At 37.5% G+C, this 13235-nt stretch overlaps 1 protein-coding gene across 1 annotated transcript in view; it reads left to right on the plus strand.

Moving 5' to 3' along the window:
• BBS9 (Bardet-Biedl syndrome 9) overlaps positions 1-13235 on the plus strand; it is a 453794-nt gene that overhangs the window by 229901 nt on the left and 210658 nt on the right. The window contains exon 17 of the mRNA XM_047097119.1: positions 883-978. Within this exon, the coding sequence (XP_046953075.1) occupies positions 883-978 (96 nt within the window). The remainder of the gene's footprint in view (positions 1-882; positions 979-13235) is intronic.

The following is a 13235-nucleotide window of genomic DNA, read 5'->3' on the forward strand; positions in this document are numbered from 1 at the left end:
CTGACTATTTCGCTTAGCATAATACACTCTAGTTCCATCCATGTTGTTGCAAATGGCAAGATTTCATTCTTTTTGATCGCCCAGTAATAGTTCATTGAATATATATATATATATATATATACACACACACCACATCTTCTTTATTCATCAGTTGATGGACATTTGGGCTCTTTCCCTAATTTGGCTGTTGTCGATAGTCGTAATTTGGCTGCTATACTATAAAAACTGGAATGCATGTGCCCCTTTGAATCAGCATTTTGGTTTCCTTGGCATAAATGCCTATTAGTGCAATTCCTGGGTTGTAGGGTAGTTCTATTTTTAATTTTTTTTGAGGGGAACCTCCATACTGTTTTCCAGAGTGGCTGCACCAGTTTGCATTCCCGCCCGCTGTGCAAAGGGGTTCCTTTTTCTCTGCATCCTCTCCAACATGTGTTGTTACCAGAGTTGTTAATTGTAGCCATTCTGAGGTGTGAGGTGGTATCTCATTGTGATGTGTTTTGCTTTTTTGATACTCAAATATTTTCATCTCTGGCCAGAAATCTCCTTAAATTGGCTTTTACATCCTTTCCACACTACTACTCACTGATAGTTTCCTTGCTTTCTGTTGTGACAGCTCTTCTAGGTTCATCTTATGTATTTCCTGCCTCAAACCTGGAATGAAACAGAAGGAAGGAAATGAAATGATTTCAGAGTATTATTTTGAGGCACAAATGTTAGCAATTGGGAATTACCATGGAAATCAGCTAATATGTTCTAATTCATACACAGGCTTTAAACACGACTAGTGACATCAAAAACACTTGTCATCAACTGAACTTCCTATTTCAAACATGAAGTGTTTTCTTTGTGGTATGTAAAGTGATATTTTTCTTTTCTTTGTAGGCTTTGCCAATCAGTCAGAAGACGATCAGGTGAATGTAATGGGTTTTCGCTTCTTAGGAGGTTCCCGAGTTACTCTTCTTGCTTCTAAAACCTCTCGTAAGTAAAACCATGGTATTCTTACTTTTGAAGTTTTCTATTGAGGACACCACATCATAGATCATCATATCAAGGATTTCTGCAGAGGGTGTGTTCAGTTAGATATTGAAAACTAAGAGTCATGTTATTAAAAGTACGTAGGACATTAAAGTTACGAAGATAGGATCCTGTTTTATTAGAGATATGTAATTTTGGTGGTGGGGATTAGTAGAGTTTGAGAGAACAGTTTAAATAATTGAAAATAGTTTGGATGTTTGTTTGTTTATTTATTTATTTATTTTGAGAGAAAGAGACAGAGTGTGGGTGGGAAGGGGCAGAGGAGACACAGAATCCTAAGCAGTCTCCAGGCTCCTAGCTGTCAGCGCAGAGCCCAACATGGGGCTCGAACTCACAAACTGTGAGATCATGACCTGAGCCAAAGTCGGATGCTCAATCGACTGAGCCACCCAGGCACCACGAAAATATTTTTGAGATAGGTATTCGGTGAACTAGGTTTTAGTAACTACTAGAAACTGGAGTTAAGTTATGTGGGTATGTATGTTCATATACCTGCCTTTTGGACATTGGCAAAGATGAAGGTGAAAGTGTGAATAGCTTTTGCTGATGCTAATCTCAGTAGAGTGAAAAGTAGTAATTATATAGTCAAGTTTGAATTTCATATTTAAATATTCTTTATTGATTTGGTTGCTTCATAGGAGAATAATAGTTGAAACTACTCAATGTAAAAGTGGCTTCTCATATGTGTGTGATACCAAAGCTACTAAAGTCATTGAGTTATATATATCTTCATGGAAATAAAGTATAATATTAAGAAACAAGTGTTTAACAAATTTTCAGAACACCAAGGGTATTAGGGAGAATAAATGCATGTATGTATATGTTGAAAAGTTTGGCTGAGTGCACTTAGCACATGTTTAAAATCTCTGCAATTTGTGAAATGAGTGTTTACTTTCTACTTTATACATTTTCTGTTTTAGTTGGTTATTTCTTGCATGATCAGAAAATACAGTAAAATAAGGATATATTTCTTTTGAAAAATGAAGGTGTTAGGAGGAAGATAAACACATCCCTATTTTAGAAACTATAATGATGTTACAGTTCTGGAATATGTAGAGTGGTGGCTAGTGAAATAGACTTGGATACAAATAAAAATTCTAGAATAAGGCATAGAAATCAAAGATAGTTCTTAAAAGAATGAAGGGATTCTGTACTTTTTATGGTCTTTGTGATTGGTCATGATTGTAGTCTTGTTTGCATTGGCACCATTTTGTTTTGATTAGATTTAATCTTCATTTGGATGATGGAGTTAGTTTGGTACATTTCTTTTTGTTAAACTGTTCTCTTTAGTTAAACTAAAAACCTATTGCCAGCATTTCTTTGGGAAGTTGTACACATCTGTTTGACTTCAGTTGATGTGCCATATGATGAATCTGCAGTTGAAATTACTAAAACAAGGCAAAAAGTTATTCTTGGTGCAAATGTGGATACTTATGTCCTAATTTGCTCTTTTTTAGATAAAGTAACTCTTAGAGCATTGCTATTGCCCATGATTACCTTACCATTTCTGAATTTCACCAAATATCCAGGTATATAACTGATATATTCACATTCATCTGAATATATGGTAGTGCCTTCACACAGCCATACTGTGGTCAGACAGAGTAAATAATGGAATAGGACAGAACCTTTTAAATAAGAAACCAGGGGCGCCTGGGTGGCGCAGTCGGTTAAGCGTCCGACTTCAGCCAGGTCACGATCTCGCGGTCTGTGAGTTCGAGCCCCGCGTCAGGCTCTGGGCTGATGGCTCAGAGCCTGGAGCCTGTTTCCGATTCTGTGTCTCCCTCTCTCTCTGCCCCTCCCCCATTCATGCTCTGTCTCTCTCTGTCCCAAAAATAAATAAACATTGAAAAAAAATTAAAAAAAATAAATAAATAAGAAACCAAATGAGCTATATATGCTGAAACCTGAGGTACCGTCATTATAATTCCCTGATGGTGTTTAGCCTTCAGTGATACGGAATTCTACCTAGGAAATGCCTGTGGTGATGAAGGGAGGTAGGTATGAAGAGAGTAGTTTTCTGGGGTTGAGGCGGATGTTGAGGATCCTTCCTGCTATATCAGAGTGTTCTACCCCAAGACAAGAATGACGTAATTTGTACCCAGTCTATGTTTGGCATCTTTTATTTTTGGTGAAAGGCACATAGTTTTTAGTCTAGAAATCTGAATTCACAGAAAAGCCCTACATATGGAAAGAACCCAGTATTTCTTCCCTGGTAAACAGTCAAGTGCTTTGTAAGTCATATAGAGTTGCCTTCGGATATTGGATAGTATTTTCTGTGGACTCCACATATTCATCTCTTTTTAAAACCTGCTTGATAATCAGCCAAACCTTGAACTGTGCTGATGGTAATTTTAGTTCAATTTCCTGATTAGTTATGGATCAGCCAAAGCAGACAAGAGAAAAGCAAATGCAGCTCATTTTCTCAGATATCAAGTCACATTCTCTTGGGGGGAACTCAATAGGTTTTTATTTTCAGAAAGTAGAGTAGTCCTTCAATGTAATTAGAATTTATTATGTGAATCCTTAAAAAAGAAAGCATTGAAGATAAGTAGGAAAAATACTCTACACTAGAGAAATTTCTGAAAATGATTTCCGGAGTCCTAAATTGAAAATAATAAGAGAAATGATGGCTGTGTCTGTTACCTTGATTGTAGTGATAGTTTTACGAATGTATGCATATGTCCAGATTCATCAAACTGTGCACTTTAAATATGTGTAGTTGTTTTGTATTATCAGTTATACCTCTCTAAAGTTGTTAAAAGTAATAAAACAGGTCAAATTTTATGAGATCAAATATTTTTATAATCAGAGTTGTAAACATTTGTATATGAAAGTCAATTATTTTGATTCAGTACAGTGGGATTTCAGAAGAAATATGCTGTTGTCTAAATATGTGTATATATCCCTGCTATGCCACTTTTTTAAGCTCCGTTTTCAGTGACTTATTACCTCACACAATAAATACTGTCACCTCTCTCTTTCCTTCCTCCTGTTCCTTTCTGTCTATAATTTTCTTTGTGTTCCTTATCTTTATTTTGATCTTTATCTCTATTATATCTCTTTGTGCCTTACATTATTCTACTTGTTTTTTAAAGGATTAAAAATAGATTATAAAATTTCCAAAATATGAAAGGAGAAGATAAGTAGTTGAAGGAAACAGAGAGAAAAGAAAAGCAGGAAATTAATAAAGATAAGAATAAGATTAACACTCAGAAATATATACTGCACAATTTATAGGGTGCCTAGCAGACTCAAAGTGATAAGAAAACATTTTAGTTCCAATTTTCAGAATGTTCAAAGGATAAAATCAAATAAGTTGTTTAGGAGATGCACAGCCATTTCTGATGCTGAGTCCAGAATGGAGTTTCTCTTCTGAATTCACAAGGACAACTTCTTTAATAATGTCTTTATAGCTTATTTTTATAATAATAATATTATGTAACTATAATTTATGAGCAACAGATTTCATAGAACTTTAAAAATAATAATGAACTCAATTTACTAAATATAATTCTGTCTCAGCCAAAATCAGTAAACTCTGAGCAGCAGCTTAATCCAAGGATAAATTTAGAGTTGCTAGTGTTGCAAGTTTTTAGTATCTCATATTTTCACTAAGAATTGTATAACCCAACTCAGTAATTCAGAAGTGAGATGTGGGAAGGAGTTGTGGGTTTTGTTTTGTTTTAAAATGAGCACTATTAGAACATGCTTCAATAATAATTGAAATGATTGAGTTCAGTGGGAGAGGCTGATGATCAGGAAAAAAGGGGACTCACAAAGCAATGAAGTCCTGGAGAATTAGAAAGAATGTGGGTTTCAGAGTTTGGGAGCAGGGGAGATTGAAGGATAGGCGTTTGTAACTTTACTATGACAGGAGGCGTTGGATGTAGGTCCAGAGAAACTTTAGATTTGTTGGTGGGAAGATAAAGCTTTTTTTTAAAAAAAAATTTTTTTTTTTAAATCTTTATTTATTTTTGAGAGAGAGACAGAGTGTGAGCAGGGGAGGGGCAGAGAGAGAGGGAGACACAGAATCTGAAGCAGGCTCCAGGCCCCGAGCTGTCAGCATAGAGCCTGACACGGGGCTTGAACTCATGAACCGTGAGATCATGACCTGAGCTTAAGTCGGATGGTCAACCGACTCAGCCACCCAGGCGCCCCAGGAGCTTTGATGTATAAATTTGAAAAAAAGATATGACATTGGTGTCTTGGAGAATAAGAAAGCAAACTCATGAAGGGTAAGGCAATGTCAAGTTCCCATTTGAAGTTTCTGATCCTGAATTTTGAAGTGAAACCAAGTCATCCTTAGACAATTTTCTCTGGCAGTGATTTGTTTATTAGCATCCAGGCAACTAAAGTCAGGGCTGGGATTTTGAAACAGATTATTGCAAATAAAATATTTTTGTGAGAATGATTTTAATAATGGCTACCACATCTAAACTGATAAGAAGAAAAGTAAAGGTTAGAGAAAACTGACACAGGGTGAAAAATTAATGGGTTCAATGGATCACAAGTCTTTTTTTTTTTTGTTTTTTTTTTTGAGTGGGAGAGAGAGAGATTGAAGGAGGGAGAAAGGGAGAGAGTGAGTAAGTGCAGGAGCGTGAGTTGGAGAGGGATAGAAGGAGAGGGAAAGAGAATCATTAGCAGGCCTCATGTCCAGCACGGAAGCTGATGCTGGGCTTGATCTCCCGACCATGAAATCATGATCCGAGCCAAAATCAAGAGTAGGCTACTTTACCGACTGAGCCACGCAGATGACCCTGGATCACAAGTGTTAATAAGGTTGAAAGAGTGGTGTGGTGGGAGTTGTAGAACAACTGAACTAGAAAAACAAAAGGTGGTGGTCAGAGAACGAATGAGATATTGATGTTAGAGTCCAGCGGAACTACAGATTCTGATAAAGACAAAGGTGTGACCTTGTGGAGTGCTTTGTGAAGATGCCAGAAGATCAATGGAGACAGGGTTTTCGAGGAAATCAAGTGTCACAGTTGTGGATATTTAAAGAGCCTATTTGATGTTAGCACAATGAATGAGAAAAAGAAGCACATCCAGATATATTATTGTGAAATTTTAGAGCACTAAAGATCTGGAGCATATCTTCAAAGATTAGAAAGGAAAAAACAAGCTCCGCAAAGCAGATGAATCAAGAAAGCATTTTAACTTTTCATTAAAATCCTTGGATGTTAGAGAACAGTGGAAAATTGTCCCTAACATCAGAAGGAAATGATTTTCCAATAAAAATTTTGTGTCTCGCTAAACTGGTAGTTAGCAATATATGCTGAGTAAACACATGCTCTCAGCGTCACAAGTAGGGCTAAGCAAATGCAGATAGCAAATTTATGTAGCCTCAGGTAGGCCTTTGGACAAAGGGAAAGATAACTAATACACTGAAGATTTCAACATCCTTAAAGATTTTAACCTACTGGAAAGAGCGATTGGATTGAATAAGGTCAAGTATAAAAGTCATTTGCTTGTCTATTTTGATTATTTTCCTTTTAGGTATAATGAAAAATGTATAGTCATGTATGTGAATAAGTGTTGGGCCTTGAAAAAGGCTTTCTTCGTGCATTTGCCCAAAAGAAAACATATGTGATCTTGAGCTATCTTAACCAAAATATCTTCAGAACAAGGAAAGTAAGAGTCTTGCTCTATTTCATCTCAGTAGACTATGCCTTTGTTCATTTTTCATTCAGCAGATATATTAGATACAAAGATTGTCCTAGCTTTTCTGGAGCTCGTGGACTAATGGGAGAGACAAACAGAGAATCAATAATAGAATGCTTGATAAGCCTACAGAAGTACACTTTAGGTGCAATTGGAGCACAAAGGAATGAGGTTTCATAAGAGATTTTATTTGTAAAGATTCTTGAGGAATGAATAGGAGATTGTCAGGTGAAGGGCATTTTAGAAAGAAGAAAAGGTTGATAAAGCATGTGGTTTTTAGCGATTAGTAAATTTTCTTCTGTACCCAGAAGTACATATAGTAGGGGCTCTGTGATAGTCCTTTAATGAAGCCAGAAATTTAGAGACAAATGTAATGATCAAATCTAATGTACACAGTGATTCATCAATATAAAATGACTATTAATGTTAGAATTTCTTAGCAATATTACTAAGGGGCAATGGGAATATTATATGAGTCCAGATTGGAAAAAGCTTCTTGAAAAGTAAATTTAGAGAAATGATCCATAATTTCTACTAATATTGAAGAAGTTGTATATTCGGAATATTATGCTAATACCTACTGAAATTGTTTATATTATTTCCTCCAACTTTTTTGTTTTAAAATGCATCCATTTACTTATCTGTCTCACATTTTAAAATGTCCAAATAGCATAAATTATATTGATGCTTTGTTTATGATATGAATACAAACATTATTTATATTGATGAATTTCAGATGTTCTGACATGAATAGAGAATGACGTGATACATTTTTGTGCCCTGTTTAGTTAAATATATTATTTTCTCCATTTGTATTAGAGTGGAATGGCAATTGACTGGGCTCCAGTTATCCAAATTTATTTCATTTGGAGGCTGAAATGGTTATTTCCACTGAGCTGCTATTACAAGATGCAAAGGAAAAGAGATAAAAAAAATAAATGGAATGTTCGTTTTGGCAGCTGTTTTAATTACGAATATTGTAAGGGTGTATTTTAAAATACAACTTTCTTCTTTCATGTCATATTATAAATAGAAAATTTTATTTCTCTTTTCCATGAAATGTATACTCTGGAAAATCTCCAGGGCAATATTAACCATCTTTGAGTACTAATACTGAGAAAATGCTTAATAATAAAAATAATGCCTTATAAATCTTTGACTCACAGATTCTTTCTGATTTTTGGTAATCTGAAAAAAATCAACTTAAAAATTGTGTTTATATTTCTAAATCGCGAGCTCAATTGTAAAATTTTTCATTGCAAAAAGTTTTTGTTTTCTTTTTTTTTCCCTGCATGTGTTGATGAAAATAAGAAAATAATTGAAGCCAGCATCTTAAAGTTACAGAAAATATCACACCTATTTAAATGTTTATTATGGTTTTTACATTTCTGTTATTTGGTGACATTCCTGTACTATACTTGGTCACAGTAGAGTTCTGTCTTAGTCCATATGGGCTGTTATAACAAAATACCATAGACTGGGTGGCTTTTGTACAACAGTAATTTGTTTCTCATAGTTCTGGAGGCTGTGAAGTCTAAGATCAAGGTGCCAGTGGATTGGGTTCCTACTTCCTGGTTCACAGATGTCTGTGTTTTTGCTATGTCCTCGCATGGCAGAAGGGGCAAGGGGGCTTTCTGGAGTTTCTTTTATAAGGTCACTAATCCCATTCATGAGGGCTCCACCCTCATGACCTAATTACCCAAGGGACCCATTTGCAAGTACCATTGCTTTGGGCATTAGGATTTAACCTATGAATTCTGGAGGGGACACAAAATTTAGTCTACCATAAGTAGATATTGCTGGATGTCTGAAACTTTACTTATTATTGGGTTTTTCATTGAGTTTTAGATTTTTTACTTGTTTTACTCTGTACTGTTTTTATCAGATAGTTTTAATTTTTTCAACCAATGTTTTTGAGCATCTTATTTTGCTTGGTCTAAATTTAAAATACAAAGGTAAATTGCATTTGTATAGGTCTCTTCCATACATTATATCTTTTATTTATTAAAATTTTTTTTTATGTTTATTTATTTTTGAGAAAGAGACAGAGTGTGAGCATGAGCATGGGAGGGTAGAGAGAGAGAGGGCAGGCTCTGGGCTCTGAGCTGTCAGCACAGAGCCCGACGCGGGTCTCAAACCCACAAACGGTGAGATCATGACCTGAGCCAAAGCCGAATGCTTAACTGCTTGAGCCACCCAGGGTGCCCCTCTTCCATACCTTATTATATTTGATCTTCATACTAACCTGTTGAGCTATGTGTTATTTTCCCATTTGTGTATATGAAGAAACTGAAGATTGGATCATTTATTTGTACTAAAGTCACAGATTTAAAAATTTACTAGATTTTAAGTTTTTTGATCAGAGGATAAGACTTGAAAAACAGGATTTTCTTCCTAACGTGATGCCTTTAATTACTAAATATGCCACCATCTGTGACTTGGACCATGGTTATAATGTCCTAACTGTAAGTCTATTTTTGCTCCTTTCTGATTCATTTTCTACTTGGCAGCTCTTGTAATAAAAACAAAGAAACAAGTAATCACAAATTAAATCATGCCACTTTCCAGCTTGAAATCCTTTGTGTTTATAGTAATATCAAACTCTTTACCAGTCTTTATAGTTCTCCTTGTATGTTCTGGCCACAACCTAACATCCAGCCTCATCTAAGGACACTCTCTTCCTCACTCTGGTCTTCTCTCAGTTTCTGGTACCTGTCTGACATTTTCTGCCTTGAGGTCTTCGAGCTTGTGAAATCCCTCTGCCTGAACTGGTCTTCCCATCCTTAGAGTCTGGATTTTATGTATAGGGATGTGGGATCTAAACTCAAACTGATAGTTGAAATCCCAGCTCTCCTTCCAATTTGTCTGAATGATTTTGGAAAAATTTCAAAGCTTGTTTTTTCATCTACAAAATGGGAATAAAAACATACAATTATAGTATGTAAGAATCAAATGAAATAATACCTAAAGAGCATGTAGCAATTTCCTGGTATACTCTAAGTACCAGGTAAATTTTAGGTGCTATTGCTGTTTTCATCATTATTACATTTAGTACTACCACTGATGTCACTCAGTGTGGCTTTCTATGACCATGGTATCTCAAGAAAGGGCAACCATTTGTCTTTATTATGGCACCCTTTTTATTTGCACCATAGTTCTTTCTTGTGACTATTTGTTATTTACTTATTTACTTATTTTCTGTCCTTACCACTAGAATTAGAACCAGGAGCAGTATGTGTTGTTCCTTATTGTCTTTTCAGCACTTAAGGGTTTTTCAATGGATGAATAGATATAGTATTACCTTGAATCTCCTTGAGCTTATCAATCAAAGATAGTCTTGCACTGTCGTCCTCAATAATTCAAATCCTGATAAAAGGAGAAGGGAAATGTTAGACTTGCCCACACATCATTTCGTCAGATTGGGAATTTTGTTGTGTGCCAGGGTAGGAAAAGGATTTCTAATTGTAGGCAGCAGAGATCAGACACTTTACCTCTTTGGGGAAGAGTTCTGGGTACTGCTGCCTTTCTTAGCACAACACCCCCCTGCTTTCCTTATTATAAAACACCCATGCCCAGCGTAAGCTATGAATGTGGACTGAGCCCGGCACTTCCTAGGAGGCATTAGGACAGGTGCTAATTGGATTTATCTTGCACAGTCAACCATCAGCCAGCCCCTGGTCAGCTGAACTGTTGGGATACTGCTAAGAATCCTGTCCATGTTTTCCCCAGTGATAAATTCTGATAAATTTTTACACTAACTTTGGGGGACAGACTTGCCTGGTCATTCCTGAATATGCCTTGCTTCCAGCTTTTCTTGCCCATACCTTTAGGGACAATTTAACAGAAACTGGTGTGATAATCTTGTTATAGCACAGCATACAAACTGCTCACTCAGCTGCAGCCATAATAGCTTCCTCAGGGTTCCTGAAAGCACATTGCTGCCTTGGGGCCTTTATGCTCACCATTCCCTGGTCTTGGAATGCTCTTCCCACAGACATCTCTGTGGTTTGCCCCTTCACTTCATTCAGGTACCTTGAAATATATATTTTTTATATCTTGGGCCAGTATATAATTCTTTCACATGTGTTATAATAATCCCAGTTGTTTACGTATATCTCTTTTAAGATACGTAAGTTGTGACATTTGTATTGGAAAATGATACTTGAATAACTTTCTTTCTGTAGTTTTATTTCATTTTCTATATAAGAAATTTTATTCCTTAGGTGCATTCAGGCTGCACCTCAGGTTTTTCTACGTGCTTGTGCAAGCCTCTTCAGAATCTTTCTAGAACCAGAATGAATTAAATTTCCTTTGAAATATTAGCAATGTACTGTTTATATAAAAAATTTATAACTGTATCTAAAGTGACATCAAATTCTATGCTTAGGAAAATATATTTTATATAAGCCACTTTTTTTTTCACATCTGCTATTTGAAAGTTACTGGGTTAGTAGGTTCTGTGTGAGTCTAATCGGGTTTATGATGGAATCTCTAGTTTACATATTCTTGGGGGAAATAATAGTGATAGTGATGATAGTAGGTAACATTTATTGAGTCCTTACTTTGTGGCAGGCACCATTTTATGAATTTTACTGAAGTGAGCCTATTAAGGCACTGTGTCTTTTCACTTTCAGAATCTCAGAATCTGGGAGTGGTAATAAAGATCTTGTTCAATATTATGAATCCTGGAGGGAGCTTTTCTCTAATACTATTGGCAGATATTCTTACAGGATCCCCATGGAGGTTTACAAGAAGGGCAGGGCTCTGAGCTCCTGAAGGAGGAGCTCACATAACCCAGAAGGAACGGAATCTGAAAGATGAGGACCATGAGCAGTGGTAGGAGGTGTGGGAACCACAGGAACAGGAGCTGGAGCTGGAGGTGTGGCTGATGGCCATCCTCTCTGAGGAAGCCCACAAGATGGTGTGAGAAGCTCACACGAAGTGGGTGGCATCAGAAAAAACTGCTGAAGCAAGTAGGGGGCAGGATCGACATGCTGCAGGTGGAGGTGACATCCTTGAAGACATCAGTCGTCACGTCCACACCCAGCCTATCCCAAGCATGAGCTCCACCTGCAGCTGCTGAACCCTACTAAGCCTGGGCCCCACAAGGGCCAGGAATACCGGCAGCTCCCTCTGCCAGGCTGTGTGCCCCACTGTGAGACATGCCCTTTCCTTGGACGAAGAGGACAAGGAGATGGGTATGACCCTTTCTGCAGAATTCTATGCCTGGAGGGAATTACTTATCCTGGACAAGCCCTGTTCCTTCCTTGGAAGGGTGTACCCAGAGGATGTGGGCCCTTGACTGGACTTTATAATGCAAAAGTTCTTGATGCTGTTGTAAGCTGGAGGACAGCGAATGCTCACCATCTAGCCTGTGGCTCTGCGGATGCTGCTGCAGTAAGAGTGGACACAGTAAAGTTTGGCAGTGCCGACTTATGTGCACACACCTGCCGGTACCATATCTTGCTCTGTCACTTTGAGAGCCCCACCTACATCTCACCATCTTCTTAGCCTGGATCACTGTAGTGTGCAACTTTGTCACCTTCATCTACCACGTCTAGCAAGATCTGTTGCAGAAGAATCTGAAGCGAATGTTTTGGGAGATCATAAAGCTGTAAAAGGAGATGCAGCTGGCCCAGTTCAGCTTCTTCCTCTGGGAAGCCTGGGGCGTTGGCCTGGAGCCAGATGTGAAACATCTGCCTAGGAGGGACAAATGGCCAGGACCTGGAGGCAGCACTGAACTGGTACCAAATATCTGTCCCAAGACAGATGAAGAGATAGACAGATCTGTACATGAGAAGATGACCTGTGTTTCTTCCCCATTGTGTTCTATACCAAACACCAGGGAGCTTGGATCCTTAAACACTTCCATTGGAGTGAGGTAGTTCCCTGTTTCCTGAGGCAGCTAATTCTATGAATATCTGTAATTATTACACAATACTTATTGTGCTCTCTGCCCTTTGCCGCTCCCTTGCTATTGTCTAATTCCTGTGCTATGTGATAGGCTCTCACATGCTTGGAAATAGTAACATATCACTTGCGGGGAAGTCCTGGCACTTTTGTGGCAACATCAGCCTGCATGGGGTATCCCTGAATTGGTAATGGTAAAAGCAGTGTTTACTCTTCCCCAATAACACCCATCTTTCCAGGTCTGCAGTGAACTCCTTAAGGGCAGAGGCTCTTGCTTTATCCAGGGTTTTATCCCCAGCATCTTGCATTGAGTTATATAAATGAATGAAAGAGTGAATAAATACCAGTCTGGGTTCAGTATGTTGGGTCCCAAGCTTACCTTGGATAGGACCGTAGATTTAGAGAATTGTAATATTGTATGTTGTTATCATCATTCTTCCTTTTACCGCTTTACTCCCACGCCATCACAGATGTGCTCTCTCCATTCTTAGAGCATTGAGCTTTCAGTGACACTTGCAAAGAAAGGTAAAAGCTGTTTTATCTGACCATGGCCCTGTTATCTTTGATGGGGAGAAATGAAACCAACCGATTAGCACCATAGGCAGAAATCAGACTTCAGAATAAGA

This window comes from Lynx rufus, unplaced genomic scaffold, assembly GCF_022079265.1.
Source record: "Lynx rufus isolate CCGP_SWC_20201006 ecotype Redwood Valley unplaced genomic scaffold, mLynRuf1.p SCAF_4, whole genome shotgun sequence".
Lineage (NCBI taxonomy): Eukaryota > Metazoa > Chordata > Mammalia > Carnivora > Felidae > Lynx > Lynx rufus.